This window comes from Macaca nemestrina, chromosome 17 (genome assembly GCF_043159975.1).
Source record: "Macaca nemestrina isolate mMacNem1 chromosome 17, mMacNem.hap1, whole genome shotgun sequence".
NCBI lineage: Eukaryota > Metazoa > Chordata > Mammalia > Primates > Cercopithecidae > Macaca > Macaca nemestrina.
This window is the reverse complement of record NC_092141.1, coordinates 64,982,660-65,007,920: the sequence shown is the minus strand read 5'-3', so window position 1 is coordinate 65,007,920 and position 25,261 is coordinate 64,982,660. Positions and strand designations below refer to the sequence as shown.

The following is a 25,261-nucleotide window of genomic DNA, read 5'->3' as shown; positions in this document are numbered from 1 at the left end:
GAAGCCTCTGGGGCTCCTGTTCCTTTCTGCTGGATTTATGCTGCTGCCAGTATCGGGGCAGTTTCTACCACCCACAAATCTCCTTGTTAAATAACCAGGCCTCTTCCCATGGGGAATGCTTTCATTAAAAGAGGCAGCCACTGCTGCACAGACCTGCAGGCTTCTCAGGGCTAAAGCGGGCGGGGGTGCAGTGGGCAAAGCCAATGGAGGCACAGGCTGGGTTGTGGCGGTCTCCTGGGGGGCCTTCCCTATTAATGAGGGCCCAGGCATGCAGGTGACCCTTTGAAGATGTGTCCTGAAGCTCTCTCATGGTGATCAATGACAGGAACCCAGACTTCTGCTTTAGCCAAATGATAAGTTTGGCCTCTTTTATGAGGAAAGGAACTCCTTATTGGAAACCAAATTACAAATTAATTAGCAGCTTCCTCTTGGGCTGGGTGTAAACATCAACACCACCCAATGATGAATTTCTATCATGAGCCCCCTCACTGCAAGGGCATAAAATGGCCCGGGCGGCATGGGGATCTGTAGACATCCAGGCAGCTGTGGCTGAGGAGAAAGGGCCTCCCCAACATGACATCCGCCTGCTGTGTCACCAACAACTTGCAAGCCTCTCTCAAGAGCTGCCCCCGGCCTGCCTCGATCTGTTCTAGCAGCGTGAACTGCCGGCCTGAGCTGTGCCTGGGCTATGTCTGCCAGCCCATGGCATGCCTGCCTTCTGTCTGCATGCCCACCACCTTCCGGCCAGCCAGCTGCCTCTCCAAAACCTATCTATCCAGTTCCCGCTGGGCAGCCAGTGGCATCTCCAGCTCCACAGGCCCCGGCAGCTGGTACCGCGAAGGGGCCTTCAATGGCAATGAGAAGGAAACCTTGCAGTTCCTGAACGAGCGCCTGGCCAGCTACCTGACGAGGGTGCGGCAGCTGGAGCAGGAGAATGCGGAGCTGGAGAGCAGGATCCAAGAGGCCTCTCACTCCCAGGTGTTCACCACGACTCCTGACTACCAGTCTCATTTCAGGACCATTGAGGAGCTCCAGCAGAAGGTAAGGGCAGCGGTGAGGTGAACAGGCTCTCTGGGAAGGGATCTGGACTAGTCGGCATTCCAGCTTGGAATCTTGTCAGCTTATTAAGCTATGTTCAAGACAAAGAGACCTCCCTAGGGCATAGGGTTATTTTATAATTTGAGCACTCAGCCAGAGGCTTTCATATGGAGAGATCTGGGATCTAGTCTTGGTTCTACCATTGCCTCATTGCATGACTTTGGGAGGTCCCATCCCTTCCACAGGCCTCAGTTTTCTCATCTGTAAAACAGGGATAATAATGGTCGTTATCTAATGGGGTTGTCAAAAGGATTCGATGAGATGATGCAGGTCAACTGCTTGGAACAGCCCCTGGTCCACTGGGAGTTTTCAGTAAATGTCAAAGACCCTTCGAACTGTCACATGAGTGACTTCAGACATGAGATTCTTTCCTTCCACATTGCTCGGAGCATCCAAAATGGGGAATTTGAATTTATGAAGCTCCAGTTTCTTAAAAAATACATCTCAAGTTCTCCTAGGACTAGCAATTCACTAAATATTTCCCAGAGTTCCAGGGAAGAGGAACTTCTGCAGGGATGGCTGCAGGGCTGCTGGATCCTACCTTTGCTGCTGTCTTCTCTTCATTTGGGTTCTTTTTCCTTCTTCTCATCCTGAACTAACCCTTTCCATGTGCCTTGGCCTACAGATTCTGTGTACCAAGGCAGAGAATGCCAGGATGGTCGTGAACATTGATAATGCCAAACTGGCTGCTGATGACTTCAGGGCAAAGTGAGTTTGGCCAGGGGATTGGAGCGGGGGAGGTACTGTCCTCATAGGCTCTGGGGCAGCTTTCCATTAGTTTCACGGAGGGTTGGAAAGTGCCGGCAGTTTAAGGCCTTCCTGAGTTCTGCATTCAGTTCCACCCTCGGTTGCTGACCCTGTCCTTGTGCAGGTATGAGGCGGAGCTGGCCATGAGGCAGCTGGTGGAGGCCGACATCAATGGCCTGCGCAGGATCCTGGATGATCTCACTCTGTGCAAGGCTGACCTGGAGGCCCAGGTGGAGTCCCTGAAGGAGGAGCTGATGTGCCTCAAAAAGAACCATGAGGAGGTAAGGCTGGAAGTCCCGCTGAAGTGGCCCCAGGAAGCAGAGGGGGAAGAACGTGGGGTATGGGGTTGGATAGGCGTGGGTTGAAATTCCCAAGCCTGCCACATGTTGTTTCAGTGACTTTGCCCAATTTATGGAATCTTCCTGAGCCTCCTCATCTGTAAAACAGGGACAACACTCTCACGCAGGGTTATTGTGAGGATTTAACGGATAGGATATCCATCATGGAAATCCTCAAGGCATGGGTATGAAACACCTGCCACTTGGTCAATGCTCAGAAAAGTAGCCCCCTTCCCTTCCGCATTTCCTGGGCTAGTGTGACTGCCAAGCACTCACTAGTGGCGACTGAATTTGTTTTCTCTCGAGAGCCACACAGCAGAGGTAGAGTGGTGCAGTGGTGCGAGGGTGAGTTATGTTCCAGATCTCACGTCGAATGGCCTGTCCATCTCTGCCCGGCTAAACTCTCAGAAGCAGTCCTATCTTTTCTGAGAGGGAGTAGAGCTGCAGTGGTCTCCTCCTTTTGCCTCCATCCTTATTTTGTCCTCTCTTCTGTTTGTATATAAAATGCTCAAGCTGAAGCCATAGGCAAACCCTTTACTTTCTGATTTTTCCTATCTCCTGAAGTTTCTCAGAGGGGAAGCCCTCTGCTTTGGGCACCTGTGTGCTGCCAAGTCCACCTGAGCCATGGTGTTTTTTTCCCTCCTCCCTGGTTGACTCTCAACCTCTTGACTTGGGATTTGAATGGACAAGTGTCTCTGAATCTTGGCTGGGTTTCCTCAGGCTTAAGTGTAAAGTAACTATCAGTCAACACATACTCACCAAGCACCCTCGGGTGCCTGACTCATCTCGCTCAAATCAGAGAACTGGGAATGGCACCAAGAAGCCACTAATGAGAAGTTATCACACACCCTGGCAGCCTCAGTGACAACTTTCCCTCTTTGGCAGCCAAGCCTGGGAGACAGCTGCCCTAACTCGGGCCTTTAACTAGTCAAGCCAGGCTCCTGCTACCCTCCTCCCAGGATGAACACAGGCGCGGAGGGTGACTGGGAATACTAGGGGGACCGGTTTCCCATTTTAGCCCAGATGCATCAAACAAACCCGGGTGCTGCTCTTGGATTCTGCCAAAGTGGTAGGAAGTGTTGTGTTACAGTGAGGTTCCCATCACAGGGGTATTCAGCTGGAGTTTGAAGAGCACTGGGATGCTGCCGAGTGGACGGCAGTCCTTGGGGGCCATCTAATGTTTCAATCTTTAGCAACTTTTGTTGCATCTTTTCATGTCTCCCTGGGGAGGTAAGCTGGGATCATAGGATTGTCGCACTTGTCTGGAGCTCTTGTGCCTTTTCAGGAAGTCGGGTCCCTTCGATGCCAGCTTGGGGACCGTCTTAACATCGAGGTGGATGCTGCACCCCCGGTGGACCTGACTAGGGTGCTGGAGGAGATGCGGTGTCAGTATGAGACCATGGTGGAGGCCAACCGCAGGGATGTCGAGGAATGGTTCAATATGCAGGTGAGCCTCTCACAGTGGGGGTGGCCTCCTCCATGTCCCCAGGAAGGGACTCCAGCCTTCTCCTTCCCCCCACTGCAGATGGAGGAGCTTAACCAGCAGGTGGCTACAAGCTCTGAGCAGCTTCAGAACTACCAATCAGACATCATTGACCTGAGACGCACGGTCAACGCGCTGGAGATTGAGCTGCAGGCCCAGCACAGCCTGGTGAGAGCTGCTGGGTGGGCACCCTCCCTCTGGATCCCAGGCGGCACTGAGCATAGATGCAGGTCCCCAGGAAAGAGGAAGAGGAGGCCCAGATTTCGGCCACCATGGATGCTCATCCTGTTGACTTTTCCTGGAGGGAGGTTTCTCCTGAGATCCAGCTCAGAGATCAAAGAGGGATGTTTCAAATCAGACATGGGTTAGGTGGACACTGTCAAACTCAACTTCACAAGAAAGCTTGTTCTGTGCTTAGCCTGCCCTTCCAAACCTATGGATCTCAATATTACTCATCCTGATGCCCAGGTTCTTCTCTGGACCAACTGAACCAGAGTCTCTGGAGGTGGGGTCTGATCATGGTTTTTGTTTTTTTTTTTTTTTTGAGATGGAGTCCTACTCTGTTACCCAGGCTGGAGTGCAGTGGCATGATCTCAGCTCACTGCAACCTCTGCCCCAGCTGGGTTCAAGTGATTCTCCTGCCTCAGCCTCCCAAGTAGCTGGGATTACAGGCATGCACCACCATGCCCTGTTAATGTTTGTATTTTTAGTAGAGATGGGGTTTCACCATGTTGGCCAGGCTGGTCTCGAACTCCTGACCTCAAGTGATCCACCCACCCTGGCCTCCCAAAGTGCTGGGATTATAGGAGTGAGCCACTGCGCCCGGCCGGTCATGGGTATTTTTTTGAGGGCTTCCATGTGGCGCTAATGTGCAGCCAGGTTTGAAAACACGGTTTTAAATGATGCCAGCAGGGAGGTACTTGGGAAATCTCAGATCTAAAGCCTGAAGCCAGACAAAGGTTGCAGAAGGAAGGAGGGATTTAGAATTAGATTTACGAGTAGAAACTATGGTTCCATCATGTACCAGCTGTTTACCCTTGAACAAGTTATTTGACCTTTCTGGGCTTCCGTTTCCAAAGTGACTGATGTAGGGAGGGCTCATTCCCAGTATCATGGGAGATTTGTCTCTTCTTGGTTCTTTCTGAAGCAGGCCATGGTAAACAGCTCCCTTCCTCATAGTTATGTCTTCCGTTGCCTTAGAGGGACTCGCTGGAAAACACACTGACAGAGAGCGAGGCCCGCTACAGCTCCCAGCTAGCTCAGATGCAGTACATGATCACCAACGTGGAGGCCCAGCTGGCTGAGATCCGGGCTGACCTGGAGCGGCAGAACCAGGAGTACCAGGTGCTGCTGGACGTCCGGGCCCGGCTGGAGAGTGAGATCAACACATACCGGAGCCTGCTGGAGAGCGAGGACAGCAAGTACGCAGGCCCAGCTGAGGCTCACAGATATGTGGGCAGGGATTCTGGGAGGTTATAGGAAGCAACTGGATCTACCCTTGAGGGACCATCAGCTTCGAACCCTGTCCTGACTATGGAGCCATTAAGAAGCTGGTATGCTCTGAAGGAAGTCAGGCAGTTGTGTTCATGCTGCCATCCTGAACCAGACCCCTCGGAGACTACTCTGTCTCATTAAGTACCCACTATGGGGCAGGTGCTATGGAGGGCACCAAGACAGAGGAAGACAGGGCATCTGCCCTCCCATCATTTCCATATGTTTAGGGAGATAGGGAGACAGGTGGCTGGAGCTCATGGCATGTCGGGAGCTTAGGATGAAAAGCAGCTTTGTTAATAGGACCTGCATGATCCTGCTCCTGCCTCTTACCCTAGCCTCACCTGATAGCTCCATTGCTCTCCAAAGGGAGATTTTGGCATGTCGTGAGGACAATAGGAAGCCTTGTGTAATTGAGCCCTGCTGGGGAGCAGGACAGGCAAGATCAGCTGGTGCCCATTTATGGAGAACGACATGGGTCATGCTGGGAAGGGAGGGTTTTATTTTATAGGCGAGTGGAAGGCCTTACTATTGTTTTGAGGAGGAAATGAGAGAATTTACTGCATGTCTTCTCCACTAGATGGTAGACATCTAGAATGCAGAGACATTATAATACATTTTTATTCCTTGTACGTGGCACATAGTAGATGCTCAGTAAATGTCTCTCAAGCTCAAAGCTGTTCTTCAGAAAGATGGCCCTGATAGCAGCAGGAAGAACTGAGTAGAGGGAGGGGAACCAGGCAGGGAAACTGTCCAGGAGGCCCTGGCCACAGCCTAGGTAAGCAATGGGGAGGGCCTGAGTTAGGGCAGCAGAGGCATCAGCTGTAGACACTGTGCAGGTAGAATCAGCAGGACTTGCTGGCTGTCTGAATGCAGGGTACCTCTGGGCCGTGGACACCCAGTGGGCTGACGACTGTTGTAGCTATTTCTTATTCCGCATTTGGCTTTGCTTCTCTGTTATTCAGAATCTATAACTTCAGGGCAAGTGTTGTGTCAAACATTTGCAAGGACCAGGCCATTACCATGCATGAATGACATGGGTCATATGGAGATGGTGGAAAGGCAGAAAGCTCTTGCCTTGTCCAATCCCGGCAGTGGCATGCCCTCAGGGCCACTTCTACTGTGTGAGAAGCAGGTCCAGTATTGCTGATCTTCCGATAGTTCCAGGGAAACTGAGAATCTGGATTTTTAAAAATGTCAAATTCTCCTGATTCTTAAGTATTTTCAACAAATTAAAGAAAATATATACTGCCAGGCAAATGGAACACATTTCAGGTTACACATGATCCTCAGGCCTCCCGTTGGTTCTGTGAGCTACTGGGTTTCCATCCAGCATCCAGTGTGTTGGTCCTGGTTTTGAGCGCATGCCTGTCAGTCTCTGAGATCATCCTTTTTCCTTTCACCATATATTCATTCTTCATTCATTTATTATTTTGTCTGATCCAAATATTCTTATTAGGTGCCTGTTCTATGCCAGGATGCAGGGTGGGCATGTGTCTCTGGCTGCTGGCCTCACTGCTTGGCAGGGGAGACAGACCATAATAGAATGATTACTAATCACGATGAAAGGAGTTACATGTACCATGGGGGCTTGTCTCAGAGAGGCAGGGGAGGCTTCAAGGAGGACGTGACAGTTGAATTGAGCTCTTAAACAAGAGAAGAAATGTAGGTGAGTGGAGAGGGAAGAGGGTTCCAGAGATGTATGGCACAGGGCATAAGGCCTGTGGCCTTAGCAGCACAGTCCCTGCAAGGAGCTGGAAGAAGGTCAGAGTACCTGCAGCTCCAAGAGCAACGGAGCTATGAGGTGAGGCTGGGGCAAGAGGTGGGAGCAAGATCATGCAGGTCCTATTAAGGAAGTTGCTTTTGTTTATTTTATTTTATTTTACTTTAAGTTCTGGGATACATGTGCAGAACGTGCAGGTTTGTTACATAGGTATACATGTGCCATGGTGGTTTGTTGTAACTATCAACCAGTCATCTAGGTTTTAAGCCCTGCGTGCATTAGATACTTGATTTAATGTTCTCCCTCCCTACTCCCGTCACTCCTCGACAGGCCCCAATGTGTGATGTTCCCCTCCCTGTGTCCATGTGTTCTCCTTGTTCAACTCCCACTTATGAGTGGGAACATGCAGTGTTTGGTTTTCTGTTCCTGTGTTAGTTTGCTGAGAATGATGGCTTCCAGAGGAAGCTGCTTTTCATCCTGAGCTTAAATGGAAGCCACTGAGGGACATAACTGGATTTGTGACTATAGAAGATTGCTGTGGCTACTAAGTGGACAGTGGTTAGGTGGGGCTCAAGCTGGCTTGGGGAGATCAGTTAGGAGGCCATGAGGTGACTCAGGCAAAGATGGCGGAGGTTGGGACCAGGGAGGCTGAGCAGAGGAAGCATGGTAGATGGGGTTAAGAGGCATCTGAGGGGAGAATTGGCAGGACCTGTGGCCGAGTAGGCCTTCTCTACTAATCCTGTCCCTCTGTGACTTTCTCCTGCAGGCTGCCCTGTAACCCGTGCTCCACTCCTTCCTGCACCCCGTGTGCGCCCTCCCCATGTGTGCCCCGCACCGTCTGTGTGCCACGCATCGTCGGCGTGCCTTGCTCACCCTGCCCCCAGGGCCGCTACTGAAGCCCCTTTGTGCTGGTGGATCCTGGAGGGCCTGGGGCTGGGCAGCCTGGTATTCAGTGGCCACCAAAAGAGCTGGGCCAGACCCGGCCAGCAAGGAAGACCCTGAGCAGGACCGTGGATCACCTGCAACAAGCTCTGATACTCCAGGGGGTGCTCAAGCCCTCATCACTTCAAAACTGCCTCTTTTTTCAATGGGTGAACTGTCCTCTTTGGTGATGTTTCTGGTTGTCTGTGCTGCCTCAAAGAGCATGTGTTGTTAGTTAACTGGCAAATAGAGCTGCACTCAATGGCCTTGCAAACATGTCTGTCTCTCTTTGTCACTTACGCTGCTGCATCCACAGGCCAATCCTACTCAACTGGGCTCAAGAGGAAGGGGCAAATTCTGTATTTATTTTTATGCTCCTTCTGCTTCCATAGAGGCTTGAGAGGTGTACACTAAAAAGGCCTCATGCCGTAAACCAGTTAAAACTAATCAATTACTCTAGAGCCAAGTAATAAAAGAACAAAGAGAGGAGGGAGATAATCATGCCGGAAACCTAGGCCAAATTACTGTAATTGAGAATCATACCGTAATTAAACCCACCCCTAAATCTCATTACAGCTGGTACAATGGGATCATTCATTCTTTCAAAATATCTTCGCTAAGCAGCTACTGGGTGCAGGTTCTGCATTAGGGGCTGGCTAGTCCAGGAGAGAGCTCCCAGACACAATGTCAGTAATGCCTCATTTAATCCTTGCAACAATCCATGAAAAAGAGACCATTATTTCATCCATTTTGTAAATGAGGAAACTGAGGCCCAGAGAAGTTAAGAAAATCGCCCAAAGTCACACAGCTTGTAAGTGGCCAACCCAGGACTGAAATCGAGGCCTTTGGGCTCTAGAGATTCATATTCACAGTCCTCACTCTTTGCAAACTACACCTGAGTGCAGGGGGTATAAAAAATGCACGTGATGACCACCATTCAAACACTTGTAATTACAGGAGGAGCTAAGACCCGTGTGCATAAGACCCCACTCCTTTCTTCATAAGAGCCATATAATAGTAACAGTAATAATAATAATAATGGTAATGGTTACTACTTCTTGAGCACTTATAATGCACCAAGTACTGTGTGGAGCACATTACATAAATTAACTTATGCGGTTTTCATGACCACCTTGTAAGGTACGCATAGTATCCATTTTAGACATGGAAGTGGAGGCATAGAGTGGTCACGTCAGTTGTTGAAGGTTACATGCAAGAACAAAGACTTAAACCCAAGTCTAGCTGCACAGCAGTGTTATTTTGACCATTGTAACTGCCAAATTCCTACCTAGAAAGAGTAAACACTAGTCAAGATTGGGAGAGAGTCTTAGGCTGAGAGGATCTGAAAGGCTTCTTGTAGCTGGTGGCATTTGAAATGGGTCTTAGAGGTTGAATAGAAGGTCTACAGGGCACCAGATAGGCAAGTAAGTGCGTGGGGATCTTCAAGAGAGCAGGGGTCACTCTCGGAAGGCCTTGAGGGGTCTTGCTGGCTGGAGCAGTGGGTTCCTGTGAGAGGCTGATGGGGATGAAGCTGAAATGGTAGAAAGACATCAGATGGTAGGGGGGCCTTGGGTACCCCACAAACAGCCTGGACTCTGGACTCTCTCCTGAAGGCAGTGGGAGGGCTGCTGCAGGATTTGAGCCCAAAGAGACTGGAGTGGCATCTTAGAAAGTTTCACCAAGTAACACAGACAGGATGGCTGAGAGGAGGGGATAGGCTGTGGAAGAAGCTAACAGGGTCTCAGGTAAGATAATGTCAGGGATCATAGAAAAATAAGGAATCAATCTAAGAGACACTGTGATGGACCTGACTTGGCAATGGGTTGGCCATGGCAGGTAAAGAGGAGAGAACTGGGGACAGGAATCTTGAACACCTTTCTGAACCTCACCCTCCAAACACACAGTTCTTCCTTAATGAGCTGAGATAATGTTTCTATTAAGTATCCTCCCTCTGGCCTTGCCAAGAAATGATGAAAAATGGATTGGATCCCGAAGCTGCCTGCAGGCTCTCCGGACATGATCCTGCAGGCATCCCTGGCAGACAAGGTCATTAGCTTGACAGCAGGGACACGAACATACTGCTCAGCAAGCTGTGGTTCCTGGTTGAAGGGTGGGTCAAATTTCAAGAAGCTGAAATATCAAGAAAGAGGGGCTAATTGGATTTTCTGACTGATTGGATTTTCTCACAACTGCGTGCAAACCAACAATCTTTCATTTCAACCCCAGTGCAAAACTTTTCTGGAAAGTGCTCAGCTTGATAAACAACACACTGAACAGATCAAATCTTTGGTTCTATAATCCTAGACCTGTTCTGTCCAGTATGGTAGCTCCTAATGACATATGGCTGCATATACTGAAACGTTCACCTGAGTTGCACTCGTCACACGTGGCTAAGTGGTAGTAAATAGGACAACACAGTCATGAACCGCAGAAAGTTCTACTGGACAGAGTTATCTTAGACTGTCAGAACTAGAAGGAGCCTTCCAGATGATCTGACCCTGCTTTCCCAGTTTTACAGAAGAGTCATATCAGACCCAGAGAGGTGGAAAGATGTGCTCACAGATGCAACCAACAGGTGGGAATTGAAGTCAAGGGTTTTGACGCCAAGCCTCATAGGTCTCTCCAAGCTCTTTATGCTTTCTCCAAGCACCCTAGGTTTATTATTATTTCAGGCTAATACGCATTTCCCCTTTCCCTTTCTTTCATTTCCCAAAGAAGGGAGACATTTTCTCTGAGAAGCTGAAATTTCTCCCTGGGAATACAGTTCTCTTAAAAAGCATCACTAGCAACTGCCAAACTCAGAATCTCCTTCTCTGAGCACTGGGCTCAGTAAGATCAAAGACCTTGAGCTGTGGCCCAGAGCCTCAGCAGCAGTGATTGCACAGGAGTTGTGGGCCTGAAGTCCTGGACCCTGGAGCCCCTGGGGACTTCCAGAGTCTCCGTTTCCCCAGTGCATATTGTTCCAGTCCACCTGGGTCCCCATTCCCACACCTGTGTGTCCCTCCCACTTGCCAAGACCTGTCTGACTCCCCAGATGCCTGTTAAAGCTTTTTATATGAAACCAAGCCCCACAGTCCAGGGCCAGGAATACCCCCCTCTGCTGGAAGTGATGTCCATCATCTTCTATCTCTGGATGGTACTTCAAGCCAGATGTGTCACGAGTTACCCTCCTGCCTAGCCTGTATCTTATTTGATGGATGAAGCTGTGGGCATAGACTTTGGGAGATATTTATCCCCCACCAGCACCAGGATCTCCTGGGAACTGGACTCAGTGTACCACGCATGGAGATTCTCAGAGGAACTTTCTCCTCCTATCAAAGCGTTTGCATCTAATTAACTCTTTATAGGGGAAGAGTTTATAGGGAAATGTAGGCAGGACCCTGGTCAAGTCATAAAACCTCTGTCATGTTTGATGTTTTGGAGAAACCCTCACAGATATCAGGGATCCTCTCTGAGTGGGACTGGAAAAAATAGGTGTGCTTTTCAAAGACACCACTTTCCCCAAGGCTATTCAAGAGTCTGGGCCTCACCCCTGCTGCTCACTGCCCTAGTGGAAAGCACCTTCTTCTGGGGGTGGGAGTGAGGGCCCATGGGCAGAACTGCCATTCAGGGAAGACTGGCCAGAGGGCGACAGCTTCCTGAAAGATCCAGGAGTCAGGTTTGGCATCTGGGAGATGGGGCCGTGTGTGGACTCTGAGTTGCACTGAATGAATCTTTCCTCACCACTATATTAGGTATAACCTTTTAGAGTGTGATCAAAAAAAGAATATGCCTCTTCCAGGCTATAACCAGGAAAATCATTAATCATAAAATAATATTCTTTTTGTATTTCATATATTTTTTTTTTGGAGAGAGAGTTTTGTCCTGTAGCCCAGGCTGGAGTGCAGTGGCGTGATCTTGGCCCACTGCAACCTCTGCCTCCCGGGTTCATGTGATTTTCGTGCCTCAGCCTCCTGAGTAGCTAGGACCACAGGCACATGCCACCATGCCTGGCTAATTTTTGTATTTTTAGTAGAAATGGGGTTTCACCATGTTGGCCAGGCTGATCTCGAACCCCTGACCTCAGGTGATCCACCCGCCTTGGCCTTCCAAACTGCTGGGATTACAGGAGTGAGCCACTGAACCTGGTGTTTTTGGGTATTGAAGGTCAGTGGAGAGGACGATTCATCTTAGAGCCAATGCCACTCCTAGAGAGATGCCAGATAGTCACTCAGGGAACAAAGCCTAACTTTTCAATGGGGCATCTCTAAAGAGAAAACATTTAACATTTCTTTTCACACAGAAGGCAGTAAACAAGAAGTCCAAAGTCAGCCCTTTCTTTCATAAAGTGGGGAGCTACTTCTGAGGACTGAATAAATGCTGATGGGTTGTTCTGATGGCAGAAAAAATGAGGATTCACTGGGGGAAAGCTCCTATGACAGGTGAATAAAAGCTCTGGGCAAGGAAACACTCGCACCTGAGCACTTGGCCCTTGTCACAAATCTGCAACTCAACTTTCTAGGACCGTGGCTTCTAGTTAAAGCAGAAATCCTTGCTCTCCAAGCTTTGGCAAGAACTCTTTGAAGGCTCCTTGCTCTAGGCAGACTGTGGCCAGCAGCCACTCTGGAAACTCTGTTCCCAATGTCTGTAGATCCCAGCACTAAGACTGGGGCCCACCTGTAAGAGAGTCACCAACTTAGTAGCCATCTCCTTAGAACCTGTGGCTCACGGTCAGTCCAGCCTGGCCCTGCCAGCAGTCGCTCTGCCTGTCCTCTGCCAGGGACCAGGAACATCCCTGCTAGCATGGGCACCTGTGGCCGGTTCAGTGAAGACATCCTCAGCAGCAGTGGGAAGGGGATCATGCAGTTCCTAAGTGAGTGCCTGGCTAACTGCTTGCAGAAGGTGCAGCAGCTGGAGCAGGAGAATGAGAACTGGAGGGGGAGGGGCGGTGCTGAGAGCCAGCAGTGGAGCAAACGGCAGTGCCCTGACATATGCTCCAATTACTGCTCACACTTTGAGACCATTAAGGAGCTTCAACAAAAAGTAAGATGAGACCTTGAGCTCTGGCATCAGTGGCATGGAAAGAGAGGGCTGAGGACCGGTGATGGGAGAATGGGAGGGGTTGCCTGGGGAGATGGCATTCCATGAATATTCATGAAGATGGATTGAAGGTGCCAGAAATCAACTGTGATGTCAAGGGCCCAAGCACTTCGTTCTACAACCAGCTCCATTCAACAAGCATCACTGCTGATGACTGTGACGAGAGGACTGCGAGTGGGATATGGATTTATTTCTTCACAAACCAGATCCTGCCTTATTTAAGGACATGCCACCATTCACTCCCTAGTTATTGAGCACCAGCAATGAGTGATCGCTGTGCTGGGTGCTGGGGAGCAGACACTACCTATAGGATGAAGCCTAAGCTCTTTGTCCTGGCATTCAAGTCTGCTATGTTCCCAGCCTCACTTTTTTTTTTGTAGCTTACCTCCCTCTAATCTTCTGCAAACCTCCTGTGCTTCTGTCAAACTGTGTTGTCACTCACAAAATGTTTGTTCACATGTGTAATGCTCTCTTTCTCATCTTTGCATGGCCAGATTCTAGCTGGGCTTCAAAAGCCAGGTGATATTCCCCACCTCCTGGAATCCTTCCTAGAGGTTAATCCCCCTGGGATGGGTTTTGGCTTCCACGGAATAACCTACAGCCCCATATTTGAACATCTCTTATGGCATTCTCACCTTTCTATTTGTTTTGGAGTTCCTGTGCTGTACAAGATGGTGGAAAGGATGAACAACCTAACTTCATTTAAAAAATTAATCACATTTATTTAGTATTTTCAGCTGGGACGTAGCAGTCTGTCTCTGTGGCTGTTTCCTTGTCTCCTTTTTGATTGCTGCCAACAGTGGTTATAATATTTCCAAAATCACCCTTGATTCTACTAGATGTCAAACCTGAACAAATTAACATATTCATCATCTCATGTAGTTACCCATTTCCTGCCCCCCCACCCCCATGGCAAGAGCAGCTATAATGTACTCATTTAGCAAAAATCCTGAATATAATACTCTATTATTAACAAGAGTCCTCTTGTGCATTAGATCTTTAAACGTGTTCAGCCTACATATCTGCTATTTTGTATCTTTTGACTTGTGCAGTGTATTTAAAACTATGGCTATGACTTATGAATGGTCTCTGAAGTCATTTTAGTGGATTTTGATGAGCATAAGACAGATAAACACGTCTGGGCATGGTGGCTCATGCCTGTAATCCCAGCACTTCGGGAGGCCGAGACGGGCGGATCATGAGGTCAGGAGATCGAGACCATCCTGGCTAACACAGTGAAACCCCATCTCTACTAAAAACACAAAAAAATTAGCTGGGTGTAGTGGTGGGCACCTGTAGTCCCAGCTCCTTGGGAGGCTGAGGCAGGAGAATGGTGTGACCTCGGGAGGCAGAGCTTGCAGTGAGCCGAGATTGCACCACTGCACAGCAGCCTGGGCGACAGAGTGAGACTCCGTCTCGAGAGAGAGAGAGAGAGAGAGAAAGAGAGAGAGAGAGAGAGAGAGAAACACTATACAAAGACCAATGAGTCATGAGAAAACTTGGTATTCAGAATTTTTTGGATTTCAAAATTGCAGATAAGGTCTTGCAACCCTGTACTGCTTTATTAAAAGTAGTTTTATTAGCAACTGATGACTGCTTTCTGGAGCGTAAATTCTCCCAAATAATTGCCAGCGTGGGTTTTATAATCCTTATTTCCAATAAAGGAAAATAAAAGCTCCATGGCTTAAAAGAAAATAGTAAAGCCAGAATCTGCACTCTGACCCCAAATTGCTGCTTTTGACTATATCACCTTTCCTATCCTTTCTTTTCTTGTTCTTCTAAGTCCTTGCTTCTCAACCATGGCTGCTCTTTGGAACCATCTGGAGAGTTTTACAAAACAGTGATGTTGGGCTCCACCTCCAGGGATTCTGGGGCGATCGGTCTGGGTGTGGCTTGGGCATCAGAAGTTCTGAAAACTCCCTAGGGTTTTTTTTTTTTTTTGAGACGGAGTCTGGCTCTCTCGCCCAGGCTGGAGTGCAGTGGCGCTATCTCGGGTCAATGCAACCTCCGCCTCCTCAGTTTAAGTTATTCTTCTGTCTCAGCCTCCCGAGTAACTGGGATTACAGGCATGCACCACCATGCTCGGCTAATTTTTTTGTATTTTTAGTGGAGATGGGGCTTCGCCATGTTGGCCAGGCTGGTCTCGAACTCCCGACCTCAGGTGATCTACCTGCCTCAGCCTCTCAAAATGCTGGGATTATGGGCATGAGCCACCATGCCTGGCCTTTTTATTTTTTTTAAATAACAGAATAGACAGTGCACCCTGAGAGAGGATTCAGGGTGGGCTCCTTGTAAGGATGAGACAGCCCCACGGGGGATTCTGATGTGCTGTCAAAGGTAGAAGCCGTTCTCAACTGGTTTCCAAGGGGGTGTGAGGGGAGGGGAAGCCTGTTTGTCCCAGACGTTTCTAATCACTGTGTCTGGGACTATTCCCTTTTCTTAGAGCAACGGTTATCACGTTTGAGCATTCCTTACAATCACCTGGATGGTTTGTTAAAACAGATTGTGGCCGGGCATGGTGGTTCACACCTGTAATCCCAGCAGTTTGGGAAGTTGAAGCGAGCAGATCACTTGAGCCTAGGCATTCATGACCAGCCTGGGCAACATGGCAAAATCTTGTTTTTACAAAAAATACAAAAATTAGCTGGGCGTGGTGGCATGTGCATGTAGTCCCCTCTACTGGGGAGGCTGAGGTGGGAGGATTGCTTAAGCCTGGGAGGTCGAGGCTACAGTGAGCTGAGATTGTGTCATTGCACTCCAGCCTGGGTGACAGAGTGAGACCCTGTTTCAAAAAAACAAAAACAAAACACACACACACACACAAACAAGGGAAAACACAGATTGCTGCCCCCTCCCTTGTACCCAGAGTTCCTGCATTCATTAGGTTTGGAGTGGGCATCTGAGAATGTGGATTTCTAACAAGTTCCTGGGAGATACTGATGCTACTGGCTAAGAAACCAGACTCTGAGAACACTGCCCTACAGGCTGACATGACCAGCTTAAGAAAATGTCCAGAGAGTAATTTTTCTCAACACAACATAAAAACCAACATAAATCTATACAGTTTTCTTTATCAAACATCATCTCCTCTGTGCTGGCTTGTCCCTGCCTAGTGCTTGCTAAGTGCCTCACTTGGGCTTGTACCTTTCCTCGGTCAGCGTCACTATCTGAAAAAGGGTTGAGGGTGACTTGAGAGAAGCATCCTGCATGAGCAGAGAAGGGTTGTTCCCAGTGATGTGCAATTAAACTAGCTGGTTCTGCCCTTTCCAGAGGCTGCCTGAGTTTGCAGCTGGGACTGTGGGTCTCTGAGGGGAACCAGAGCGTCTCAGTGACTGGTGAGATGATGAAGCAGTTGTGGGTGGCACCATGACCATACTGCCCTCCTCTCTTGCCTGTGTCATCAAATGCAATCTACCTTTGGTTTCTCTGTAGGATTGATCAAAAAAATTACTATGTAAGAAATGTATTGTCATGATTTTGGCTTTAGAAAGTGGGATCAAGTGGTATGCTGGAGCTAACTCTTACTAACTTACGAGAGCCGATTTTTCACATCTCTTTCCAACTCCACATTCAGTGACGTCGTATTGTTTGCTTGAAGTTGGCTATCGTGGGAGTATTTACACCACAGAAATTGGCCTACACTACAAACTGGAGGGGTTTCCCCCCAGAAAGCTAAGTTGTTGGCATATCTCTGGTTGTGTATTTATCCACATTGCTTAAGAATCTATAATTTCACTTCATTGGTTCAGCATACAAATGTCTTTGCTTGGTCCTACTATGTTTCTTATTACCTGCTTACATAATTAAACACACATGGATTCAGAACTCTACTCTGCAGCCAGGCTCTGTGCCAGGGTCTGGGGATATGGAGATGAAAGAGGGAAAAGCAATGAGACAAACTCCCTGATGTCCAGGAGATCCCAAGTCCATGGTGGGAAGCTACCACCTCTGATACAGCTACAGTTTCCCAGGGTGGGAGGAGTGTGTCAGCAGAGGGAGAGCTGCCTACCTGGGAAGCCAGAGAAGGCTTTGCAGAGAGCATGACTGAGCCCACACAGCTCAATCTATCTGTGTCAGAGAACGGTCACATGATTTCATAATCAGGGGTTTGTAATGAGCAACAGAAAGCAGTGTTTTCAATATTTTCCACCATGAGGATCTTTGACCTCTGCCAAAGATCTGTTTTCACTCTGGCCAAAACAGAATCCTATATTTTCTTCCCTTCTTACAGTCTTGCTTCTCAAAGATTTGCCAACTCTTTCCAATTCATCTTCTGGAATCTCTTCCCTCACCATTGTTCCCTCACCATTGCTTGCCAGGACAGTGTGAGCCTCCTGAGCTACTCTCCAAGTGCGTCGATTGCAGTGAAGCCTGGAGCAGCAAACGATGCCATCAGAGGCAAGTGTGAGGCTCACAGGTCCCAATGCATGGGCTGTAGTTTCTGTGCCTATGTGCAGAGGTGGAAGCTCGTGATTGTCATCCACAGGAGAGGATGGGACTTGTTTCCCACACTCTTGCCAACATTATGTGCTATTATCCAACTTATCAAAACCTGATAAGAAAACAATATCTCTTTAGTTTGTATTTCTTAATCACAAATGAGCAGACATTCATATATAGATAAAATCATATTTAATTTGAACAGAAGGGTGCCTTTTCCATTCATCAAAGCCTCAGGAGTTGGATACCTAGAATAATAAATTTATATGCTCAGCCTCTTCTCTCAAGAGTCTTCATGGTTTCCTGATCTAGGATTGTTTGGGACACCATTTTCTAACACCCTGGAGATGTGGCAGCACTAGCTTTACATACAGTACTTGTCATAAATCTTTACATTCACTGCAATGTGTGATGGGTGATGTTCCCACACAGGACACAATTCCCTAGATGCTTCCTTGCATCTTCCAGCAGTAGAAGCCATGACACAGAAAAGATAAGCTGTGAGTTAAGCACAATCTCCAGGTGCTAGCCTACAGCTCCACAACTTTCTCTCCCACTGGTTCAGATACGCCCCTATGTATCCAAATTAGTGAAAACGGCATTCCAAGACCACAGCTCCTCACCTCCATTTGCAGTAGACTTCATGCCTCTAGAGACTGGCATGTGTAAAGTCAGAATCCACGCAGAGAATGTCGTGCACACAGGTGAATGAAGGAGGGCGGCAGGCTCCCATCTCTCATACTCTGTGTTCATCACTTCTTGTTACTGAACCTGGCCTCGTATTCGGTCACCAGGGGCACAGGGACTCTTTTTAAAGGGTTGGGAAGAAACAGAGTCTTAGGATCCCCACCCGCTCCTTCACCTCCTTTGAGAAAATACAAGTCAGTGGAACCAAGCAACTTTGCAAAGGGCCACGCCACATCAGTGTCATTATGCAAAACAGTACATGGTAGAAGCCCAAGCCAGGATCCAAGCCAGTGAGCAGAGTGGGGTGTCATCTGGACACACAAGGCTTCAGCAGTGATGTTATAAAGTAACTAACAAGCGTCATGTATCGTGAATGGACAAAATCATGGCTTTTAGCCCATGGAATGAATCTGGACAGAGGATAAAGCCAAAAGATGGGCGCTACTTAGCAAATCAAAGGAAATGACTTTAAAAGTCTGGCTCTCTGATTTATAGAGAAGCTTGTTGCTATGTGATGAGGCAGAGGAGAGTAACAAAAGGGTGTTTGAAGATGTAACATATGCAGATTGCACCCAGTGGCCTCTGGAGGATGGGACAGCCTGCCCTGGTGATGTCTCCCAATGATGCTGTCTGTAAAGGGTTATTGATTGGTGAGCTCTGACTAGCCCTTAGGTCAGAACTCACCACTACTTACTTTCCTGAGAAACCCAATCTGGACTGAATGCTCAAATTCTGTTTTTCTTCTTGATAGAACTCCAATAGCCTGTGTTTCACGCATGCACATCTGATCCCTATAGAGATGTATGTTCAGCTTTTGTTCAATGCTCAGGGGACTTGGCAAAAACTCATTTTCTGTAACTTCTAGTTATAATCGCTTTGGATTGTTCCACATTAGGTTTTTCTCAGTCTCAGGGGTCTATGTATCTACTGTCACAAATTTTGGAAGAAAACTTTTGGGATCTCAGCAGTCATGTGTCTTGGATCCCTAGTACCAAGAACTATCGAAATGTGGAATGTGTAATATAACCATTTTAGAGACAGGGTTTTCCCCTGGCATCTTCTGATTTGGCCCTTGGAGAAACTCTGTTTTATTGTATCAATACCTCCACATCTGAGGTATTTTCTGAGATACAAAGGGAAAAATACACAACGTCAGATTTTTGTTTTACATCTTCACTTCAACTTCTTGCCCAGTTTCTAGGCCTTTGAATCCTTCTTAGTTCTAGCAATGACACAGTAGTTATCCTTGGGGGTGGGAGATTTGGTGGTAGTCAAGGTGAAGAAATAGCTTCTGCAGTTGAAAGAAGCTGATGTTGAGAATAGGCTTTATACTTCATAGTGAGGTTGATCTTAGAAAAATGACTTCACATCTCTTGTCCTCAATGGCTTATTTATTTATTTTGTAAAATTAGGAGTACCCACCTCCCAGGTTGGAAGTAAAGATTAAAAGGTATCACTGCTCAATCCCCTAGCTCATAGGGTGAAGGCTCATGACTGATTTTAGAATCAAGGAAGCAAGGTATGAAGAGAGCCCACAGAGGCTCTGATCACTCAATGTTCTTTGGCTTTCATGAGTTCTTTTCTCAAAGTTCTTATTTGAGGTTCAGTAAGATTATTGCTCATTTCTTTTTGTTTTTTTCTGGCTTCTTGAGCTTGCCTTCTTGGTCGAGATAAGCCATGGTTTTCGGAGTCATCCTCATTTTCATGAGCTTCTCAGATACCTTGTTTGAAACATCACATCTATCCAAGTTACAGTTGTTCCCCAATGACAGGAACTGTTCTGTGCTTAACCAACTATATGTCAAGTGTCAGCAAGGTGCCTGACAAATGGGACATAGCTAGGGGATGTGTGTTGAGTGAATGGATTCATCTAAGTCTTGTTGCTCCTCAAAGTGAGTCTGAAAGGCAACCAACTAAAGAAAGAAGAAATGTAGGACTTCTTGATAACCCAAGGCCGTAACATCCACCAATACCAAGACTTAGTTTCTTCCCTGGATAGGGAAGGCTGGTTGAGTCTTAACCCAAGTGAGAACCATTGCCATTACAAGGGTTAGTCCTCCTGCTACACCACTGACCAACAGGAAAGTTTGTGTCTCCAGAGTGGACACATCCATAAAGAGGCCAAACCCAGTCAAGGTCTAAGCATCTGATGGCTAAAATAACTTTGCTTCTTTGAAAAATAATAAAAACCTTCTGACCTCCCACCAGCAGCCAACCTGATTTCAAAGAGCCAAGAGGCATCTCAGATTCGTCAACATTCCTTTAATGAGCTGAGAAACTTTTCATGGTAAACTCAGCAGCTGAGTAACAGGATGATGGCACCACAACAGGTAGATAATCAAGGCAGGAGGTCAAAGCATTGGAGCCAACACCCACCCAGGACGGGGTATAAAAGGGCTGGGAGGAGAGGAGACCTCAGTCTCAGTGGCTCGGCGTTCCCAGCTGATCTGAAGCTCCTGTGCAGTCTCAGCCCTACACCATGACCTCCTCCTACAGCAGCTCCTCATGCCCTCTGGTTTGCACCATGGCTCCTGGAGCAAGAAATGTCTCTGTCTCTCCCATCGACGTTGGGTGCCAGCCCGGGGCAGAGGCCAACGTTGCCCCCATGTGCCTTTTGGCCAACGTGGCACATGCCAACCGAGTCCGCGTGGGGTCGACTCCCCTGGGCCGCCCCAGCCTCTGCCTGCCCCCAACCTGCCACAATGCTTGTCCCTTGCCAGGGACCTGTCACATTCCTGGCAACATTGGAATCTGTGGGGCCTATGGTGAAAACACCCTGAATGGCCATGAGAAGGAGACCATGCAGTTCCTGAACGACCGCCTGGCCAACTACCTGGAGAAGGTGCGCCAGCTGGAGCGGGAGAACGCGGAGCTGGAGGCCACACTCCTCGAGAGGAGCAAGTGCCACGAGTCCACTGTGTGCCCGGACTACCAGTCCTACTTCCGCACCATCGAGGAGCTCCAGCAGAAGGTGAGGTGTGGGATCGCTTGGGTGTGCTGGGTCTGAGAAGGCAGAAGCCTTCGCAGGAGGAATCCACATAAGGTCCAGAGAGCTTTGGGTTCTTGGTTTCTCTTGGACATGAGCATAGACACCACACGTGGAGTGAGAGCTTAGAGTATGATGCTTTGTATGTGAACCGTCTTTCCGTTTTCCTCAGATCCTGTGCAGCAAGGCCGAGAATGCCAGGCTGATTGTACAAATTGACAATGCTAAGCTGGCTGCCGATGACTTTAGGATCAAGTAAGTCAGGTGGAGGAGGGCCAGGGTGACTCCCTCCCCACCCTCCATCCCAGTGCCCAAATACTTGTTGAGTGAGTGAATGTTTGTCCTGTCTTCCTTGCTAGATTCTCCACAGTAAAATTTTCATTACAACCAAAGCTGATGAAAGATGGAAGGGAAAACTCCTCATTAATCCAAGCATATATGTTTGTCCTCCTTCATTTATTTCCCTAAAATGGAGGATAAGGGAGCCTGAGTTCATTCACCAGGAGCAAAATGAGGGGATTTCAAGGATGAACTGAGCAAGACAGCCATTGGGTTTCATATATAAGTCAGAGAAGTCGTTTACAGATGAGTCTTTGTTCAGATTTAATTATGGAGCCCTAAGTACCAGGCATAAGGTACCTAGGCAAAAATGAGAGAGGGGTAGACAGCTGAAAAGTAAGGCATAAGGAGCCGCAGATCACGATCAGGCACCTGGCTATTGCTTATCTTTGGTAACTGACAGTCCCCGCAATGGCACGAGTGTTGGTCCCAAGATGCATGATCTTAGGCAAGTCAGTTCATCTTCCTGAACTGCAGTTGCCACAGAATACAATGGCAAAAATGTATATTGTGCAATGTAGTGTTGTGATTGCTTCATTAGACCATGAGCTCTTTGAGAAGGGGGGCTGTGTCTAATTCACCTTCGAGGCCAGAGGGCTAAACAGTGAACAAATGAGGATCCAAGGTGGTGTGGGAGGTAGGAAGGCAGGGCAGCCGAGAGGGGCTCTTGGGGCATTCTTGTTGACCCTGTACCTCCCGTGACGGAAGGCTGGAGAGTGAGCGCTCCCTACGCCAGCTGGTAGAGGCGGACCAGTGTGGGACGCAGAAGCTCCTGGATGACGCGACCCTGGCCAAGGCTGACCTGGAGGCCCAGCAGGAGTCCCTGAAGGAGGAGCAGCTCTCCCTCAAGAGCAACCATGAGCAGGTGTGGCCCTGGCCGCTCAGACTCCCGGGGAGGGTGCTGGGCAGACAGGGGAGCTCCCTGGCCCCGGGGCTCTCAGAGCATTGTCTGGGCTCAGCTGGCATCAGGATGCAGGGCTGAGGTGAGTCTGAGGGTGCAGTGGTCCTCTGTGCAGACTTGCCTTGGGCACGAGGAAGGCAAGGTGGGCTCTCCCCACTGCACTCTCAGCAAGACTTTCCCATTTGCTTGTGTGTGGGACTCCCCTCCCACTGCTTGCAGGGTCAGGGTCCTGGTGCTGTCTGCTCCATCAAAGGTCCTCTCTTCACACAGGCTGTCTGTCCCTTCCTCCTTTCTGCAGGAAGTAAAGATTCTGAGGAGTCAGCTAGGGGAGAAGCTCCGGATCGAGCTGGACATTGAGCCCACCATTGACCTGAACAGGGTGCTGGGGGAGATGCGGGCTCAGTACGAGGCCATGGTGGAGACCAACCGCCAGGATGTAGAACAGTGGTTCCAAGCCCAGGTGAACGGAGGAGGTACAGAAGCAGGGGGTACCTGGCCTCCATCTGGGCAGGGAGGTGACTATGTATCTCCGTGCTCTAGTCTGAAGGCATCAGCCTGCAGGCCATGTCCTGCTCCGAGGAGCTGCAGTGCTGCCAGTCGGAGATCCTGGAGCTGAGATGCACGGTGAATGCCCTGGAGGTGGAGCGCCAAGCCCAGCACACCTTGGTATGTGTCCTTCACCCTCACTGCACTGCAAATGCCCCGTGCCATGGCCTAGTAGCCTTTTATTTTGGAGGTCTCACCGCCCAGGTTTCTCCCACCTGTTATCACCATCAAAATTTGGGGCATTAGCAGTTTCCCTGGGGGCCTTGCACATTTTATCCCCTTATTTCCCACTACAGAAGGACTGTCTGCAGAACTCCCTGTGTGAAGCTGAGGACCGCTTCGGCACGGAGCTGGCCCAGATGCAGAGCCTCATCAGCAACGTGGAGGAGCAGCTATCCGAGATCCGGGCTGACCTGGAGCGGCAGAACCAGGAGTACCAGGTGCTGCTGGACGTGAAGGCTCGGCTGGAGAATGAGATTGCCACGTACCGGAACCTTCTGGAGAGCGAGGACTGCAAGTACGTGTGATCTGGGCAATTCCTGGCCAAATCATTTACCCAATTCTCATGAGGTCCTCAGGGCAGCAGAAGGGCTGTCTCTACATAGAATGAGGCTGTCTGTGCACTCCTCTTCAGTGAGTCATTGCTCTGTCCTGCACACTCCATGTGGTTGACAGAGTGAAGGGAAATGTCCATCCACTGTTATTTTGCAGTAGGGACCCCTTCCTTATGCCCCCACATGGCACTGAGACCCCATTCATTCCTTGCCTCTCACTTCCCTCACCTTGTTCTCTCTGCAGACTCCCCTGCAATCCATGCTCCACGCCTCCTTCCTGTGTGACCGCCCCCTGTGCTCCTCGCTCAAGCTGTGGCCCCTACACCACCTGTGGAGCCAGCACCACTGGAAGCCAATTCTGAATTCCTGTGGACCCGCAGGGGCTGGCTAAGGCGAGGGATACCCAAAGAGAGATGCTTGTTATACCTTTAGAAAATTTGGCTTCTAACTTTCTGTATGTATAGGCCTGTCCAAAGGCTATGAGATACCAGGGATGGTGGAATCTTGATGAAAATCCTTCCTTTCCCGCTCTTGGTTTTCCCAGGTGAGCTCTATGCCCTCAGTGGCTGGATTGCAGCCACTCATGGTGGCTCAGAATATCTGGATTGGAGAGGCATAAGGTTGAAAAGCAATTTGGAGTAGGAATACGGCATGATTTAAAATTGCACTTGCACTTCAAGAACACCAACTTTAACTTGAATTTTTTTATAGTTTATGACAAAGGAAGTGAAGAACAGACTTTACTGTCTGAGATTCCCACATTTCTTGGGTTGTTTCTAACATTGCCAGCCTGGATTATGGCCCCAGGGAGAGGGAAATAGAACCAGATTTGTACCTGACCCTGTCTTTTCTAATTCCCTTCTTCTATCGTCCTGCCTCCCTACCTTGGAAGCTGATTAAGTGGAAACTTTCCTTGTATCAAATTCTGAGTCTTTCTACTTCAGGGGTTCTAGCTATGACAAAGGACCAGGCTTGCCCCTTCTGTGGCAACACAGCCTCTTACATATGGCTTCCATAGCTTCTTTCTATGTGAAAGGAACGTTCAGATTAAGAAATTTTTCTTTTTTTGTCTCTATAAATTCTGATTCTCAAGACTTGTCTGGCTATAACCCCTGTCCCTGTCTAATTCTTCCGGTCTAAAATCTGAACAATGACTTCATTTTTTTCTAGTATTTTCTCCTGAAGTATTGAAACCTATTGATTTACGGGTAGAGATTTGCTAAGTATGACGTGCTTCCACCTCTTGTCTTCATGCTCTCTACCTTCCTTACCACGATTCAGCCACACTGGCCTTTCTGTTCCTTGGACATGCCTGGAGACCTGTCCCTGCTCTTCGTTCCCTCTGGGGTGCTCTTCCCCCTCCTTATAAATGTTCAGGTCAGCTGAAAGTTTCTTTCCTCTGAGAGCTCCTGTTTGGTTACCAGCCTAAAGGACTCACAGCCCTGGCACTCTGTCCTGCTCATTAGCAACGCCAACAGCTGAACTTGCCTCTGTATCTATTGTTTTCCCAATCAAAATGCTTACCCAAGATTAGCAATTGTTCATTTCTGCATCCCCAGAGCCTAGCCCACTGCTTGGTACACAATAGATGCTTAATAAATATCTGTTGAAAGAACGAACACGTCTAGTCCTGACTTTATCTCTGACTTGTTGTGGGGTTTTCGAATCATCACTTCACACACCTAAGCCTCAGCATTTTTTTTCTCCTGCGGTAAAACAGGGATAATGTTATTGTTCATACTTATATCTCAGATCTGTCATGGATTCTAAGATAACAGAAATAAAAATACCTTGAAAAGGAGAAAGCACACAAAGAAACCTCACCTGGAGCCAGTATTGATTGTATAATGTTTAAGGAGTGCAGAGGCTGACCCACATGGCCAGGTTTAAGGGCCACCCGTGACCTCAGGCTTCTTCGTACAGGCAGG

The 25,261-nt window shown here is 48.6% G+C and overlaps 2 protein-coding genes across 2 annotated transcripts; both read left to right on the top strand.

Annotated features, from left to right (window-relative positions):
- The first annotated feature begins 511 nt into the window (after positions 1–511).
- LOC105472159 (keratin 32) lies at positions 512–8,371 on the top strand. The gene is made up of 7 exons (XM_011725173.2): positions 512–1,041; positions 1,724–1,806; positions 1,970–2,126; positions 3,469–3,630; positions 3,709–3,834; positions 4,867–5,087; positions 7,647–8,371. The coding sequence occupies exons 1-7, from the start codon at positions 574–576 to the stop codon at positions 7,774–7,776; spliced, it is 1,347 nt and encodes a 448-aa protein (XP_011723475.2). The 5' UTR covers positions 512–573; the 3' UTR covers positions 7,777–8,371.
- A 12,053-nt stretch (positions 8,372–20,424) lies between these two features.
- On the top strand, positions 20,425–24,952 carry LOC105472160 (keratin, type I cuticular Ha8). The gene is made up of 7 exons (XM_011725174.2): positions 20,425–20,978; positions 21,166–21,248; positions 22,041–22,197; positions 22,532–22,693; positions 22,774–22,899; positions 23,076–23,296; positions 23,578–24,952. Exons 1-7 carry the CDS (start codon positions 20,487–20,489, stop codon positions 23,693–23,695), a joined length of 1,359 nt encoding a protein of 452 aa, XP_011723476.2. The 5' UTR covers positions 20,425–20,486; the 3' UTR covers positions 23,696–24,952.
- Positions 24,953–25,261: the final 309 nt, after the last annotated feature.

Coding starts and splice junctions, on each gene's coding strand:
- LOC105472159 (XM_011725173.2), top strand. CDS start 574: ATGACATCCGCCTGCTGTGTCACCAACAACTTGCAAGCCTCTCTCAAG. Junction 1,807..1,969: donor GCTGATGACTTCAGGGCAAA/GTGAGTTTGGCC, acceptor GTCCTTGTGCAG/GTATGAGGCGGAGCTGGCCA. Junction 3,631..3,708: donor AGGAATGGTTCAATATGCAG/GTGAGCCTCTCA, acceptor CCCCCACTGCAG/ATGGAGGAGCTTAACCAGCA.
- LOC105472160 (XM_011725174.2), top strand. CDS start 20,487: ATGACCTCCTCCTACAGCAGCTCCTCATGCCCTCTGGTTTGCACCATG. Junction 20,979..21,165: donor TCGAGGAGCTCCAGCAGAAG/GTGAGGTGTGGG, acceptor CGTTTTCCTCAG/ATCCTGTGCAGCAAGGCCGA. Junction 22,198..22,531: donor TCAAGAGCAACCATGAGCAG/GTGTGGCCCTGG, acceptor TCCTTTCTGCAG/GAAGTAAAGATTCTGAGGAG.